This window comes from Tursiops truncatus, chromosome X (genome assembly GCF_011762595.2).
Source record: "Tursiops truncatus isolate mTurTru1 chromosome X, mTurTru1.mat.Y, whole genome shotgun sequence".
Classification (NCBI taxonomy): Eukaryota; Metazoa; Chordata; class Mammalia; order Artiodactyla; family Delphinidae; genus Tursiops; species Tursiops truncatus.
Genome location: NC_047055.1, coordinates 59,059,027 through 59,077,723, shown reverse-complemented (window position 1 = coordinate 59,077,723; position 18,697 = coordinate 59,059,027). Strand labels below are relative to the sequence as shown.

The 18,697-nt window shown below is 36.8% G+C and overlaps 1 protein-coding gene across 1 annotated transcript in view; it reads right to left on the bottom strand.

Annotated features, from left to right (window-relative positions):
- Positions 1-606: 606 nt before the first annotated feature.
- The window catches only part of HDX (highly divergent homeobox), a 194,226-nt gene continuing 176,135 nt past the window's right edge, over positions 607-18,697 (bottom strand). The window contains exons 9-10 of the mRNA XM_019932136.3: positions 9,844-9,966; positions 607-4,713 (exon numbers count right to left, since the gene is read on the bottom strand). Coding sequence (XP_019787695.1) covers positions 4,588-4,713; positions 9,844-9,966 — 249 coding nt within the window. The 3' untranslated portion in view covers positions 607-4,587. The remainder of the gene's footprint in view (positions 4,714-9,843; positions 9,967-18,697) is intronic.

Here is an 18,697-nt window from a genome sequence, read left to right as displayed (position 1 = left end):
ATGGGTCATTTGAAGTGCATTTTGTCCTTCCAACATTCCTGAAAATGTATCAACTGGGAAGGAAAACTGCTGATGTGCTACTTGAAGCTCATCCCATGCCCTCCCACATTTGATAACATGAAAAGTTTTAATTGGCATAAGACTTTAACCAAAAAAATATGGGTGTATTTCACCCAAACTAAAACCATGTTCAACGGATGTCAAAAAGAGAGCCAGAAGTTAGATGAAACCACTGACACTTAAAAAAAATCTGTTGTAAAAATAGCATTCTTTGTTTATACTGTGGAGATTTACTTGCTGTTTTTACCATTTGAATCTGTTGTCTATTACTGAATATTCACTCTATTCCACTGGTGTTGGAGTAATTCTTTGTTATGTAAAGCCAATTAAAGATGATACACATGTCAGCTTGGAAATCAACCAAATTTCCACTTGAGCACTCCGTGTTCTCCCTTTTCTGACTCCAAATACCTTATTATTCTCTGCATTTTTTGGTCTTTTTATCACAACCTTATTTTGAGGAGGAAAAAATTATCTGTAAAAGGGGAACAATGATTAAAACACAAAGACTTAGAAAAATAAACATTACAAGAAAGAGATGCCTTTATTAGTTGGAAATCATTTATTGCCTCTATAAAAGTTTAAATAAAAACACTACAAAATTTCACATTATACAGACTGATGTGGTTTTAACATGATAGTATGTTTCAGAGGTAGTGCCAGTAAAATAGGACACAAGATTACTAAAAGTAATTAACAAGTTAATGCAAAATAAAATTTCAATGTGGAGAAATATATACTCAGTATACATTTTAATGGAACAATCATAATATATTTCCATGAAAATATCACTTTATTCTCTTTTATCCCTTAGCAAATCTGTTCTTAATAAAGGTTTGTTTTGGGCAATGGTATGTTGACTGTAGGCTCACAAGTTAGTAGGCTCCTCCATTATAACATCACAGAGCATAGCTTAGTGAAGAGCATGATACAGTGCTGTCTGCCAAGGATAACATCAACTTCAAAGATAAACCCATTTATTCATAACTCCTACTGATAACTCCCTTAAAAGGCTAATCTATCAGAATTTGGCACTTTTAGGATCTGAATGAAAATCTAATATTTAAAAAAAATAAGCAATATTCCCTGTATACCACCACTGCAATATGGAGGAAGGACAGGAGTTAGAGTTTTCAGAATTCTTAAATATGATCATAAGCTGTCAGGCCAAGGTGAGGAAACTATTCCTGGAAATGGGCTGAATGCTCCCTCCTCCCTAAAAAGGGCAACAAAGTCAATCTTAGAGGCTAGAATTCTTTTAAATATACCACTTATGCTTTCTCCTACAAACTTACATACTGCTGACTGTGAAAGTGTCTTAAAATAGATGTTACTGTCTTTGGAGAAATTACCTCTTGGACATCTTTTGAAGTCTTGGTAGTATACAGAGCTTAGGATGTAATTGGGTTGCAGCCTTTTCTTCTCCAACAATAACAAACATTTCTATCACAAGATTTCAATGATAGTACAAAATTCCTTCTGTTGATAACTGACGTTACAACAAAACATCCCTAGGTTCCATGAAGAGGCCGATTTCCTTTCAATGTTTTCCTTGCGTGTGCTAATTTTCCTATTCTCCAGGGTAACTGCAGTTCTCATTTTCTTGGGACTAATGTTAGCTTGGCTGAAATAAGAGAGGTACTTCAGGGTTTTTTTTTTTAATACACATTTTGAAAGGCAAGTGCTCTTTTTTTTTTTTTTTTTCTGGCGGAGCCATTGGGAGCTCAGAGTCTTAACCACTGGACTGCTAGGGAAGTCCTGGTAACTGCTTTTAGATACACATTCCCTGTTTAGAAACAGGCCAAAAGCAGACATCAAAGGATAGTTAAAAGAAAAGGAAAAAAAAATCATGTTGGCATCTGTCTTTGTGAGAGATAGTATGGCGTCAGATACTATGTTCTGTTTTATTATTGTGTCAAAGCCCTAAAGAAAGAAACACTAGTTGTTTTTCTCCTCCCAGTCATGATGATGTTCACAAAAGGAGTCCATAAACTGATATTTTCCTGCTCTAAAAGTCTCAAAATCAATTCCAATCTATACATGTGAAAATATATTTTCTTCAAAGTAGATTTTTAATACTTGACCTTGGCATCATTTTCAAAATCTATGGTGTATAATTTCAATTTGCCAATTTTGATTTCTTTTTCTGGATACATCTATTTCCTTTGGTTCCTGCTACAGAAAAACTGTATTTCGTTTTAGAAATGTTTTACATTCAATGATAGTAAAATAAATAATTTTAGGGCTGAAACACAAATGTCAAGACAAAAGGATTCTTAAGTGTACTGTTATGATTTATGCAGTTTCTATTTTAATGGAACTTTAAACAGGGACAAGGGAATCATCTATGCCATACCTAGTAAAATCCTTAAGTCTATTAAAATTTCTACTTAAATAATTTTATTTCTATCCTTGAAAAAGTGAAAAGAAATAATTTATTTGGAAGTTTATGGCTTGCTGAGGAGTAGAAATCCAATGTCCCTATTGCAGGAGTTCAATGAATATTTTTTGATTTATTGACTAATTGCTGAAGTGTGACAAGCATAATCCATAGAGTTCAAAGATGTAGGAGAGAATCACCTATCTTTACTTAGTAACAAAAACTCAATAATAAGGTGCTTAAATTGAAGCAGGAGAAATTATAGTTTAAAGATAAACTCAACAACTAGTAAAAAGGATGGTAAGAGAGACTTGAAGAGCTGGAGTTTGTTCATGTTACCTCAAGAAATGGTTTCTCTATTTGCTGTATATAGTAGAGACTCTTTATCTCATAGGGAATTAGAGTGATTGATAAATTTAAACGTAATATCCAAGGTTCTGTTACTCAGCCCTCTTTTCTCTGAATGGAATTTGTCCTGTCAACAAGGAGTACTAAAAATTGTTTATGAAGAACCATACAGCTCTCAGCTAAAAGGGAGCATACCTAACAACTGAAATATTTCTGCTAACAAAGAACCGTAACAGTAGCATGGCAGCAATATTAAATCAAACAAATAGCTGACAAAGTGAATGATTATCAATGAACCTTACCTATTTGTGTGTGTGGGAGGGGACATTTCAAGGTCAAAGACATTCATGACTGCATTTTTGTATTCATAAGTTGGTACCTGTGAATTCCAAGATCAAACTTGATTTTACTTACAAATTACAAAAATATCTGACATAGAAGCTTGATGGCCAAAAGAGACATCTAGTTACTTCATTAATCTTTTAGGTATAGATAGTAATTTAATCATGTGATACAATTACACACTGCCAACTCACAAATATGTGATACTGTGTGCTCAGGGAGAAACTAGCATTTTCCCTTCTATGGGTCATGGTAATGCCATCTGGTACCCTGGAAGGGAAGGTCTGCAAAAAATTGTCTACAGTGTGGTGCTATCTGGTAGCTACTAATAGAGCAACTGGGTAGCATGCCCATTTTAGGAGTGTACTCATAGAATAGTATCCAGGAAATTCAGAGGACTGTGATTTACAACCAAAGTAGTATAATTCTTTTTGGATATTATCCTTGGCTGATGACTCTGTACAAGTCTTGCATGGAAATGAGGTAAATTTTGTGGCAAAGTTAAGTGACTAGATAAAAAAAAACAACACAAAGAAAACTCAGTGGCTTACCTTGACTTCTTGTTTCATAAAGTGTAAGAACTGAAGAAATATTATGGTGATGGTGATAAACTTGTAATATTTGTGCAACATTTCGTCTAACTCAGTTATATAAATTTACCAGTAGAATGTGAATCTTATCAATATTTGTCATTTGCAGCAATGAAGACTCCCATTAAGATTAATCTTTTACAACATTTTGTTCTATACACTTAATAATTTATTTGACTTCATGTCCATGAATTACTTTTCCATAATGCTTCCCTTCCCAAAATATTTGGGTTACATAATGGAAGAATACCAATAATTTACAATTATATAGTAGTAATCACTTCAATTTTCAAACATTAACTTAAGTCAAATTCTCATAGGAGTTTAAAAATAAATCCCAAGATTCATCCAGGTTAAAAAACATTTTTAAGGTTTTGTTTTCAATTTTCAGTCCACTTTCCTGAATAAAGGTGTATGTAGATAACAGGAAAAGGAGAGAGGAAGAAAGAAGACGTAATGGCTACAAAAACAAGACTAATCAAGCTTCAGTAACTTGATAAGCTATGTTGAAATATCTTTGTTTTTGTGTCTGGTCAAAACTATTACTAAAACTAAGATTCTTCTATAAAACCAAAAAGACCTTTCAGAAATTAGACATTATTCATTTCATAGCTAAACTGCTCAAAATTAATTACATTTTTTCCCCAGAGTTCCATCAGTTTGGAAAAAACTCTCAAACAATGCTTTTAAATTTTACATACATCTTTTTGCACCACAGCCATCATATCTTGTTAATCCTTCAGTATACGTTGTTCGACAATATCTTTTTCCAACTGAAGAATTTCGGGACAACAGAATGCAACTATTTTGAAATGCATACCTGTTAGGTAGCCAAAAGGCTGTATCACATATCCTCCCCCCACCCAATCACAAACTGTCTGAGGCATTTTTCTCTGATAAAGAAGACACACTGAATGAGGTATCATCAGGCTCCGGTGAGGCATGATTGAAATCCATCTCTTCTAATTCAGGAGGTAAATCTGACAGCAGTGCCTGAGTCAGAAAAATCAATTGTTTTGAATTAGTATGTGGACATATTTTTTCCAATTTTATAGTTGTGGTCCTTTCACATTGATTTATTTTTACAGATTTAAATAAAGGAGCATTTCTCTTTCAGGGCCTTATACAATATCTTACCTAAGAGAAAAATTCTTCATACATTATTAAGGAAGTAACAAAATACTAGATCTTGAGAGCGTGGATTATATAGAGTGGAATCCTGAACAAAAGGGAAATAAGGAGAGAAATGAGCAACTATTCTGAACCAAATGCTTTGAAGTGTTTGAGATAAGTGATTTTCATACTAGTTTTGAGTGTTCACTGATAACTGCTAAAGGGCTTTAACATTATATTCCTTATTAAAATAGTCCTGCTTGGTTATGCTGTGTCCTTCAGACTAAAACACATTTCACAAAAGAGTATTTTGTACTTCAGTGGGAGAAAGAACTTAGCAGTTAGGGGGAAATTTCAGCTATTCTACTTTAGATTAAACTTTAACAATTTAAAAGTCCAAGTGATTTTTTTTCTTTTCTTAGGCCATGCCCATATCTACAGATGGCCAAGAATTCACCAAGACACTGCTGAACCAGTGAATTTGGCTGTGTAATGATGTATCTAGAGGGCTGCTCATTTTTCTGCTGGAGTAATTAGGATAAGCCAAGAGCCATGAACTAAACTTTGCCATGGTGTAATTGTTTCATCTGGAGTTGCAGAACATGCATTCATACTAGAGAAATAAATAATTAATCAAGTTTTATCTGGTTGGTAGTGCTGATGCCCATTTGACCATCAGAAATTGCAAATTAAATGATTAATTTGATGCTCCTAATACCAAAAATAATGTAGCATATCTCGGCAATTTTTAGACAACGTTATTTGTAGTGTGGGCTTTGGGTGCAGTAGTAAACAAAGATCAAGGGAACAGGAACAAATGTAAGCTTGCCACTACCCAAATACGGAACAGAAAAACAGGGCATGTTAGAGAACACATGAAATCCACTGTTGAAATAAGACATTACTCTCCTATTCTCTTTATTAAAAGAAGTGACAGCTTATAAATCCTACAGTTTTTGTCTTAGAGCAAAGAGGAAAGATTAGAGCTTTCTGTCAGGCTTCAAAAGGAAAGACTAACTCCTTCTGAACAAAAATTTATTATTTATTTTATGCTATTAAATTGTCCATGAACTTCTTGATGAAACTGAGAGTACTATTTACAAAGCAGTCACCTAAAGGTACTACATACTCTCTAAGGTTTCTAGATCGCAGTCATAGGACACAGAGCCCTTTTCTGCTAGATCACTTGTTTACCACTAACCCAGTCTAGGTGAAACAAAGACTTTGCTGATATTGGTTGATCATAGTTTATGAGAAATACATCACTGGATTTATTTCATTTTGCAAGTGTGAAGAAGCCCCATTAAAGAGGGCAAAGTGTTACAATTAACATAGCTTAGAGTACTGGAAAGTCAAAGTAGATGAGCAAAGTTAATGACATTCTAAATTCTAGTGGGGAGACCTTCAAATCAAAGAAGCACTACTTTTTATTTCTTTCTCATTGCACTTATTGCACCTAATGTAGTTGACTAAAATGAGTGTAGTATGAAATAGGAAAACTTTAATATCTGAGGCAGTATAAGGCACAACTAATGCATGAAGTCCACTTTAAAATTCTCCTTTTCAGTATCTTCTGGATTGCAACATTGGCACACTGAACAAATCTTCAGATTATGTCAGTTGCTAGAACTGTCTTTTTCATAGACCAAAGTGAACACAATGAGCTCTCTTCACTTCAGGTTCTTCATCAGTCAGAGCCTGACCTAGTGTCACTCTTCCTAAGAGATTAAGGCATTTCCCAAATATATCATCAGTCTCTATAATACTTATTCTAGGCCCTAGGGTGTGAATGCCAACTTCCATAATGTTAACCATTCTTATCCTCCTTGAAAAGTGGAGAAATCGAAGTTCAAGAAAGGCAATTGACCTGGCTAGAATCACATAGTGAATTACCAAGGGAAGAAAGACCATAACTAATGACTTAGCACAGTTCTGGGAACATTATTTTTATTTTAAAATGGCTATTGATTAAAAATTTATTTGGATAATCAAATATTTCAGTCAGACATTATCATATATTTTTAAATTCTGGACTGCTTCATTGTAGCAAAGTATTCTGTGGAACACTCATCTCACTCAACTTACCAAAATCAAGATTAATAGAAAAACAGGCTTTTTAAATGAGAAACCAGTGACAATATGGTTCTCTTTTATTAGGCAGAATAAAAATTAATTCCTTCCAGAAATAAACCTCTAAGTATTTCATAGTATAAAGATTAGTAGTTTAAGAGATGACCTGGATAACTTTTGTGGACTACTATAGGTGTCTTCTATATTTTTAGACCATATTTTGAGATCCATTATACCCAATCTCAACTATGAAAATCAGTAGTTTCTATCTGGGGGCTGATTATATAGGCCATGATTTTCAGTACAATTTTTTTTTTTTTTTTTTTTTTTGCGGTACGTGGGCCTGTCACTGTTGTGGCCTCTCCCATTGTGGAGCACAGGTTCTGGACGCGTAGGCTCAGCGGCCATGGCTCACGGGCCCAGCTGCTCCGTGGCATGTGGGATCTTCCCGGACCGGGGCACGAACCCATGTCCCCTGAATCGGCAGGCAGACTCTCAACCTCTGTGCCACCAGGGAAGCCCTTCAGTACAATTTTTATATAACTGTCTCTCTTTCCCCCTAGCCAATGTTTGATTCATATCTTAATTCATCAGCCTTTTATCAGAGGAAAAGTACAAGAAAAAGAGAAAAATACAATGTACCATAGGTACTTTTCTTATTTGTTAGTGGTTTTGGGGAAAGAATAAAGCCAGGTTAGAATTAGAAAATAACGTGCAGTTTGTGTGCCACACCTTGATATCAAGAGACGTAAACAACTGCTAAGAAGCTGACCATTCCAAACCATTCTAAGACTTTTGGGACCAGGACCACACTCCAAGTTACTCCCATAGTTGGGCCTAATTCTGATTTTTTTTTTCTTTTTAACATTTATTTAATTAAAATTTACAGTTCCTTTGGGACCATGTTCAAGTGGCAGGTACATATATACACTACCAAATGTAAAACCGATAGCTAGTGGGAAGCAGCTGCATAGCACAGGGAGATCAGCTCGGTGCTTTGTGACCACCTAGAGGGGTGGGATAGGGAGGGTGGGAGGGAGGGAGATGCAGGAGGGACGAGATATGGGGATATATGTGTATGTATAGCTGATTCACTTTGTTATAAAGCAGAAACTAGCACACCACTGTAAAGCAATTATACTCCAATAAAGATGTTAAAAAAAAACAAAACAAGGGCTTCCCTGGTGGCGTAGTGGTTGAGAGTCTGCCTGCCGATGCAGGGGACACGGGTTCGTGCCCCGGTCCGGGAGGATCCCACATGCCACAGAGCGGCTGGGCCCGTGAGCCATGGCCGCTGAGCCTGCGCGTCCGGAGCCTGTGCCCCGCAACGGGAGAGGCCACAACAGTGAGAGGCCCGCGTACCGCAAAAAAAAAGCAGAAAAACAAAACAAAACACTACCACCTTATTTGTTTACAAATCTGTAGTTTTGGTTCTAAAAAACAAATACATGTTCAATATGCCATGGAATATGCATAACTCACATAATAAAGCAAAATGCTTAAATAAAGCTGGCAAAGGTAACTGAAAACTACTGTCTTGGGATGTTTGTGTATGTACAGCATGGGGGGAGCACAATTCATGAAACTGGACACATAATGTACATGCTGGTTTAAGCCTCATGAGTAAATTCTTTTCTAGTTTAAATTTTGTGGTTCAGTACTTTGGTGAAATATATAACGACTTTTTTCTTATAAAAAAAGGAGAATTGTTGGGAGCTAAAACACTAATCTTTTTCCCTAGAGATAACTCGGTTAGGCTGCATACATGCAGTCTTGCTTGAATATAAGGGATAAATGTTTGTACTCCGGCTGAATAAAAAACTCTGAGACTGTGTGACATACTACTTACACTGGATTTCTCTGATAAAGAATCAACATGGTAGTATACGACTCAGAGGCAAATTTAGTATCTTTTAGTATTAAATGGAACATTTAACATAATTCTATATTCCTTTTTAGCAAGATTAATAAATTATTTCACAAATTTTAACTGAAGAAATGAGACAGAAAATGTGTTTTGGGAGGAATTTGTAAACAAAAATCCACAGCGACAAACAAAAGATGTTGCATTTCATCTTTGGGGTAGAGCAGGGGTCCCCAACCCCTAGGCTGCAGACTGGTACCGGTCCTCGACATGTTAGGAACCGGACCACACAGCAGGAGGTGAGCAGCGGGTGCGAGAGGGAAGCTTCATCTGCCGCTCATCTCACCATCGCTCCCCCTCGCTTGCATTACCACCTGAATCATCTCCCCCACAACCACCTGTTCCATGGAAAAATTGTCTTCCGTGAAACCAATCCCTGGTGCCAAAATGGTTGGGGACGGCTGGGGTAGAGGAATCAAACACTATCGTTAAATTGGGAAAAGTGAATGTTGCACTGTGGTCACAAAGAATTTCACAAAGTAATCTCAGGTTTTTTTAGTGATGAGCAACATATCATGAAATAAAAGGTATTCAAACACTTGTGAACTCTAGTAGGGGCTGGAATGTAACTGAAATCCAGAAGAGAGGCAAATGCCTCACTTCTTTCATTCACGAAAGGTCCCCAAATATGTGTCTCTCCAGTTAGTGTAGCCCAATCTCTACAAACATTTTGAGAATTTCTTTAAAACTAATTAAATGAAATAATATGAACAAGATGGGGAATACAGTCAATAATTATGTAAAAAATATTTTAAATGTTTTCCCTACTTAGTGGTGGCTTGGAATTAACAAAGTATGTTAATCAGTTATTTTGATTTTCCACTAAAGTAGCACACAAAATCTGAGTATTTTTTCCCAATCAAACTGTGCTTTAAAAAAAGTCACAAAGTAACAAATTCTTCCTTGATGCCAAGTAGGAATGAGGTATAAAAACAAAAAAATATGTAGAACCCAAGTGTGACATGCTACTTTTCAACATGATACATTACAGCTTACTATTCTCTTCTGTCACTTACCTGCTGTTGTTCCTTATCATCAGCTTTTATAGCTAGTATCAAGCTTCTTACAAACGTCTGAAGTTTAAAATATTTTTGCTTTTGAATCTCTAGTTCATTTTCAATGAATCTGACTTCTTCATTCTGAAGGAGAAAACATCGAATAATACAATTACTCTATGCAAACCTAGGACTGTACATGTTTCATGTACAATAAAATTTTTAAAAAGCAATCAACTTAGAGGGACAATAAAGAAGATAACATTTTACCATAAAGGAATATAAAGCACAGAAGTAAATTATCCTTTTACTCAAAGGCTGCCTTTTAAGCAAATCACCAACAGAAAATAATCTGCAAGGTCAAAAATCCAATCAAATAAATTCCAGTAAGAGAAAAATCAAGAAACAGTTCCCTTCTTGGAAAGACTCCTCCTACATTAAACCTAATTAGCATTTGGATTAGGATTAATAATAGAGCTCAATTAACCCCAAGTAAAGAGTGATAGCAGATGTAGTAATGCTGAATGTACTATTCACAAAGCCAAATACTGAGGTTATTATTTTGTACCAAGAAAGGACTCAAAATTTTAATAAGACTGTCTTAAGTAGTTTTCTGAGGTCCCCACCTTTATGTAAGAGTTTGTTATTTAGAAAATATCTCCAAATTTACCACTGATTTGAAACCCAGTCTCCACTATTTTTCCTAGTTGTGTAGGAAAAGAACAATAGACTAGGTTTTGGGAGGATTTTAGTGTCAGGTCTACTGATAATTGTGTAAACTTGGGCAGACCAATTAACCTGTGATTCTATTTACTCATCAATAAAATGGATATAATACTAGCAGTCTTTGGGAATTCTAGCTTGAGGGTTATAAGGCTCAAATAAGATAATGGCCATGAAATTGCTCTGAATAGATTTACTATTTAAGCTACAATAGTCAAGAAAGTGTGGTATTGTCAAAAGGGTGGACATATAGATCAATGGACAGAACAGAGAGTCCAGAAATATTTATTATATATTACTTTATACATATATAATACATATATATATATGTACATATACATATTTGGTTGATTTTTGATGAAGATGCTGAGGTAATTCAATGGACAAAGAAAGAACACTCTTTCAAAAAACAGTGGCTGAACAATTGTAAATCCATACCCGCTCCAAAAATGATTATTAACCCTTACCTCACACCATATACAAAATTTAATAAGAAATGGATCGTAGGCCTAAATGTAGAACCTAAAACTATAAAACTTCTAGAGGAAAACAGAGGAAAAATATCTTTATGTCCTTGGGTTAGGCAAAGATTTTTCAATAGGACACAAAAAGCATGAAATTTAAAAGAAGGATTTCATAAAAAGAAAAACAAAAAACACAGCCTTTGCTTTTCAAAAAACACTTAAGAAAATAAAAATACATGGTACATATTAGGAGAAAAAATTTGTAAATCACATATCTGATAAAGGACTTACATTCAGAATACATAAAGAGCTCTTGCAGCACAAATATAGGACCAGCAACAGAATAAAAAGCAGGCAAAATATTTGAACATACACTTTATCAAAGAAGAAATGTGAATGGCCAATAAATATGTGAAAATGCTTAATATTGTTTATCATTAAGGAAATGCAAATTAAAATCCCAAAGAGATACTACCACCAACATACTACAATGGCTAATGTTAAAGAGACTGACAATAGCAAGTGTTGATGAGAATGTGGAGCAATTAGAAGTCTCATACTTTGCTGGTGGGAGTGTAAAGCAGTACAGCAACTTTGGAAAATGTTTTGGCAGTTTTTTATAAAATTAAACATACCCTTTTTTACCATCTGACTCAGCAATCCTACTCTTAAGTATTTACCCAAGGGAAGTAAAAACACATGTCCACAAAAAGACAGACATGAATATTCATAGCAGCTTTATTCATAATAACCCCAAACTAGAAGAAACACAAGTGTTCATCAGCAGGTGAATAACAAATTGTGTTCATGGTTACACAACTGTGTCCAATTGTCAAAACTAAATGTATGAAAAGGTGAATTTTATTGTATGTAACTTACATATCAAAAAAACTGATTAAAAATTTATTACCCAGCCCTCTTGCCAAAAACTTGAAAATAAGCTGTACGTATTCTCTGCAACAAGAGAATCTGTCTCAAAGAGCATAGCAGGACCTTTAACAGCATTTGCTCAAAAAGCTGCATAAAATTAGTTAATTCTATGGGAATTCTTGTTTCAATTGAGAGGATACAGTTGTATTAATCATATTCTATCTATGAATATGTTTACTGCATCAATTATTTTATCAGCTCAGTTTAGAACTTATTTTACCTAATAAAACTGCTTCCTTTTCAGACCATTTAATATCAAGTGAATGATCTGCAAATGATGATTCAAGCTAAATTCCTTGTTCAAAGGCACTCTACAGTAATCTAAGTTATAAGCAAGCATTATAATAAAATTCCATGTGCTCCTGCTGTAATACACTTGACTAATTCTAAACTTTTTGTATTTTTAGTATTCATTGTCAGAACAGCAGTATTAGTAAAGTGCTGACCAGGAAGTCTTTTTGGATACAGGAGATATCTATCATCATTATCATAGTGTCCTTTGAAAGTGCAGTCCCCTAGAGCTACACTCACAGTCCATTAGAAAACATTTTAAAAACAGTAATTCACATTTGCAAAAGTCAGGAAGCATCTTTTGGTATGCAGATCTCTTCTCATGCAAATATTCCTCCTCCTCAGTATTTATGCAATGTTTTTAAAACATAAACAGCTTTAAGATAATTTAATATTTCAGACATTTTCTTCTTGGAGCTGCTTTTTGCAAGCCTATTAAACACTTCCTAGATTACAGGCAGTAATTTATGTGTACTTTCGAGATTTTCCTAAGCAAATGGTTTGCGAGAAGAACTAGTAAGATAACATCAGTCACTGCATTTCACGAAAAAAGACCTAGCTCATTTTTCTTTTTAAAATCTTCCCTACATTCCCACTAAACTTTGTCAATTCTCCAAGATAACTGTAGGGAGCACTCAAGGCTTCATGAGAACCGGGGCTTTGATCTCTGAGCAGGCTATTGATGGATGCCAAACATGAGGTGTTATTTTATGATATAGCTACTCATGCCTCAGAAACTCAGTTCATCAACTTGTGTTATAAACATTTGGGGTTAGTTAGAACTCCTAGCAATATGGATTTCTAGCAAATATCTCAGTCAGAAACTCCACTATGCCCACACTGAATAGTGATGTTTGCATAGTAGTAATTACCAAACACACATAAAAAACATTCTTTCATTTTGCTACAGTGAATCCCAAGAACAACGAGACATTGTTCAATTTAGTGTGGGGGGAAATAAGTTATAATAATACAGCTGCAGATCTTAATTGATTTTATATAATTGAGCACTTGCATAATAATATTAAAAGTATTTCCAAGGATAAATTAATTTATTCACTCACTCAGGAACTACTTACAGGACACCTATGTCCTAGGCACTAGACCAGGTAACATAAACATGAATAAGATAAGTATCTACAAGAAGCTTATGATGAATATATTCAAGAAACCAGCAAGGTGATTTTGATCCCAAAACAAAGAACACTAGCATGTGTATGCAAATAGAATAAAAGAATGTTCTCTCAATGAAGATTACATTTCCAAACTGGTAAGTCTATTTTATTTATTTATTTTTCTGGCTGCACTACACGGCATGCAGGATCTTAGTTCCCTGGCCAGGGATCGAACCTGTGTCCCCCTGCACTGGGAGTGCAGTCTCAACCACTGGACCACCAGGGAAGTCCCTGGTAAGGCTATTTTAAATCAACTTACTGAAATCAGCATTGAGAACTGCTATATGAGGTTTCACTTACAGGTACTTCAGAATTAAGGTAACAAAATTCACTGATGAAGTGAACCGAAATATCTCAAATAATGATTATAAAGAGACATATTTTCTATATACGTGCTAATTTTTGAGAGTTAAATATTACTCAGCCATAAAAAGAAACGAAATTGAGCTATTTGTAATGAGGTGGATGGACCTAGAGTCTGTCATACAGAGTGAAGTAAGTCAGAAAGAGAAAAACAAATACCGTATGCTAACACATATATACGGAATGTAAGAAAAAAAATGTCATGAAGAACCTAGGGGTAAGACAGGAATAAAGATACAGACGTACTAGAGAATGGACGTGAGGATATGGGGAGGGGGAAGGGTAAGCTGTGACAAAGTGAGAGAGTGGCATGGACACATATACACTACCAAATGTAAAATAGATAGCTAGTGGGAAGTAGCTGCATAGCTAAGGGAGATCAGCTCAGTGCTTTGTGACCACCTAGAGGGGTGGGATAGGGAAGGTGGGAGGGAGGGAGACGCAAGAGGGAAGAGTTATGGGAACATATGCATATGTATAACTGATTCACTTTGTTATAAAGCAGAAACTAACACAACATTGTAAAGAAATTATACTCCAATAAAGATGTAAAAAAAAAAAAGGTCATGTAGGATGGTGATGTTTTATAAAAGATATCCTTAATAAGGTAGCGAAAGACCCCTTGTTCCTGCAGAATTTACCAAAATGGAAAACACTGGGACGAGGGGAAGATGGCGGAAGAGTAAGACGCGGAGATCACCTTCCTCCCCACAGATACATCAGAAATACATCTACACGTGGAACAACTCCTACAGAACACCTACTGAACGCTGGCAGAAGACCTTAGACCTCCCAAAAGGCAAGAAACTCCCCACGTACCTGGGTAGGGCAAAAGAAACAAAGAAAAAACAGAGACAAAAGTATAGGGATGGGACCTGCACCAGTGGGAGGGAGCTGTGAAGGAGGAAAGGTTTCCCCACACTAGGAAGCCCCTTCGCGGGCAGAGATTGTGGGTGCCAGAGGCGGGGAGCTTCAGAGCCGTGGAGGAGAGCGCAGCAACAGGCGTGCGGAGGGCAAAGCGGTGAGATCCACGCAGAGGATTGGTGCTGACCGGCACTCACCAGCTCGACAGACTTGTCTGCTCACCAGCCGGGGTGGGCGGGGCTGCGAGATGAGGCTCGGGCTTTGATCGGAGGGCAGGGAGAGGACTGGGGTTGGCGGCGTGAACACAGCCTGAAGGGGTTAGTGCACCACGGCTAGCCGGGAGGGAGTCCGGGAAAAGGTCTGGAGCTGTGGAAGAGGCAAGAGACTTTTTCTTCCCTCTTTGTTTCTTGGTGCGCAAGGAGAGGGGATTAAGAGCGATGTTTAAAGGAGCTCCAGAGACGGGCACGAGCTGCGGCTAAAAGCGCAGACCCCAGAGACAGCTAAGGCTGCTGCTGCTGCCACCAAGAAGCCTGGGTGCGAGCACAGGTCACTATCCACACCTCCCTTCTGGGGAGCCTGTGCAGCCCACAGCTGCCAGGTTGCCGGGATCCAGGGACAACTTCCCCGGGAGAATGAACGGCGCGCCTCAGGCTGGTGCATTGTCATGCCGGCCTCTGGCGCCGCAGGCTCGCCCCGCACTCCGTGCCCCTCCCTCCCCCCCGGCTTGAGTGAGCCAGAGCCCCCGAATCAGCGGCTCCTTGAACCCCATCCTGTCTGAGCAAAAAACAGTCGCCCTCCGGCGACCTACACTTAGAGGCGGGGCCAAATCCAAAGCTGAGGCCCTGGGAGCTGTGAGAACAAAGAAGAGAAAGGGAAATCTCTTCCCAGCAGCCTCAGAAGCAGCCAATTAAAGCTCCACAATCAACTTGATGTATCCTGCATCTGTGGAATACATGAATAGACAACAAATCATTCCAAACTGAGGAGGTGGACTTTGAGAGCAAGGTTTATGATTTTTTCCCCTTTTCCTCCTTTTGTGCATGTGTACGCTTCTGTGTGAGATTTTGTCTGTATAGCTTTGCTTCCACCATTTGTCCTAGGGTTCTATCTGTCCGTTTTTCTTTTGTTTTTTTTTTAATTTTTTTCTTAATATTTAATTTTAATAACTTTATTTTATTTTACTTACCTTCTATCTTTCTTTCTTTCTTTCCTTCTTTCTTTCTTTCCTTCTTTCTTTCTTTCTTTCTTTCTTTCTTCCTTCCCTCCTTTAGACAATGAATCATCCCAAATTGAGGAGGTGGACTTTGAGAGCAAGATTTATGATTTTTTTCCCCTTTTCCTCTTTTAGTGAGTGTGTATGTGTATGCTACTCTGTGAGATTTTTTCTGTATAGCTTTGCTTCCACCATTTGTCCTAGGGTTCTATGCGTCCATTGTTTTTTTAATTTTTTTCTTAATAATTAATTTTAATGTTAATAACTTTATTTTATTTTACTTATCTTCCTTCTTTCTTCCTTTCTTTCTTTCTTTCTTTCTTTCTTTCTTTCTTTCTTTCTTTCTTTCTTTCTTTCTTTCCTTCCTTCCTTCCTTCCTTCCCTCCTTTAGACAACGAATCATCCCAAATTGAGGAGGTGGACTTTGAGAGCAAGATTTATGATTTTCTCCCCTTTTCCTCTTTTTGTGAGTGTGTATGTGTAAGTTCTGTATGAGATTTTGTCTGTATAGCTTTGCTTCCACCATTTGTCCTAAGGTTCTATCCATCCATTTTTTGTTTTTTTTTAAATTATTTTTCTTAATAATTATTTTTTAATTTAATAACTTTATTATATTTCACTTTATTTTATTTTATCATCTTTCTTTCTTTCTTTTTTCCTTCCTTCCCTCCTTCCTTCCTTCCTTCCTTCCTCCAACTGTTCCTCCCTCCCTCCTTCCCTCCTTTCTTTCTTTCATTCCTTCTTTATTTCTTTCTTCCTTCCTTCCTGCCTTCCCACCTTTCTTTCTTTCTTTCTTTCTTTCTTTCTTTCTTTCTTTCTTATAATTCTACTAATTCTTTCTCTCTACTTTTCCTCCCTTTTCCTGAGCCATGTGGATGAAAGGCTTTTGGTGCTGCAGCCAGGAGTCAGTGATGTGCCTCTGAGGTGGGAGAGCCAACTTGAGGACACTGGACAACAAGTGACCTCCCAGCTCCACATAATATCAAACGGCGAAAATCTCCCAGAGATTTCCATCTCAATGCCACCACCCAGCTTCACTCAACAAGCAGCAAACTACAGTGCTGGACACCCTATGCCAAACAATTAGCAAAACAGGAACACTACCCCAGCCATTAGCAGAGAGTCTACCTAAAATCATAATAAATCCACAGACACCTCAAAACACACCACCAGATGTGGACATGCCCACCAGAAAGACAAGATCCAGCCCCATCCACCAGAACACAGGCACTAGTCCCCTCCACCAGAAAGCCTACACAACCCACTGAACCAACCTTAGCCACTGGGGACAGACATCAAAAACAATGGGAACTATGAACCTGCACCCTGCAAATAGGAGACCCCAAACACAGTAAGATAAGCAAAATGAGAAGACAGAAAAACACACCGCATATGAAGGAGGAAGATAAAAACCCACCAGACCTAACACATGAAGAGGAAATAGGCAGTCTACCTGAAAGAGAATTCAAATTAATGATAGTAAAGATGATCCAAAATCTTGAAAATAGAATAGACAAATGCAAGATACTTTTAACAAGGACCTAGAAATACTAAAGATGAAACAAACAATGATGAACAACACAATAAATGAAATTAAAAATACTCTAGATGGGATCAGTAGCAGAATAACTGAGGCAGAAGAACGGATAAGTGACCCGGAAGATAAAATAGTGGAAATAACTACTGCAGAGCAGAAGAAAGAAAAAAGAATGAAAAGAACTGAGGAAGTATCAGAGACCTCTGGGACAACATTAAACGCTCCAACATTCGAATTATAGGGGTTCCAGAAGAAGAAGAGAAAAAGAAAGGGACTGAGAAAATATTTGAAGAGATTATAGTTAAAAATTTCCCTAATATGGGGAAAGAAATAGATAATCAAGCCCAGGAAGCACAGAGTCCCATACAGGATAAATCCAAGGAGAAATATGCCAAGACACATATTAATCAAACTATCAAAAATTAAATACAAAGAAAGCATATTAAAAGCAGCAAGGGAAAAACAACAAATAACACACAAGGGAATCCCCATAAGGTTAACAGCTGATCTTTCAGCAGAAACTCTGCAAGCCAGAAGGGAGTGGCAGGACATATTTAAAGTGATGAAGGAGAAAAACCTGCAACCAAGATTACTCTACCCAGCAAGGATCTCATTCAGATTTGATGGAGAAATTAAAACTTTTACAGACAAGCAAAAGCTGAGAGAGTTCAGCACCACCAAACCAGCTTTACAACAAATGCTGAAGAAACTACTCTAGGCAAGAAACACAAGAGAAGGAAAAGACCTACAGTAACAAACCCAAAACAATTTAGAAAATGGGAACAGAAACATACATATCGATCATTACCTTAAATGTAAATGGACTAAATGCTCCCACAAAAAGACACAGATTGGCTGAATGAATACAAAAACAAGAGCCATATATATGCTGTCTACAAGAGACCCACTTCAGACCTTGAGACACATACAGACTGAAAGTGAGGGGATGGAAAAAGATATTCCATGCAAATGGAAACGAAGAGAAAGCTGGAGTAGCAATTCTCATATCAGACAAAATAGACTTTAAAATAAAGACTATTACAAGAGACAAAGAAGGACACTACATAATGATCAAGGGATTGATCCAAGAAGAAGATATAACAATTGTAAATATTTATGCACCCAACATAGGAGCACCTCAAAACATAGGGCAAATACTAACAGCCATAAAAGGGGAAATCGACAGTAACACATTCATAGTAGGGGACTTTAACACCCCACTTTCACCAATGGACAGATCATCCAAAATGAAAATAAATAGGGAAACACACGCTTTAAATGATACATTAAACAAGATGGACTTAATTGATATTTA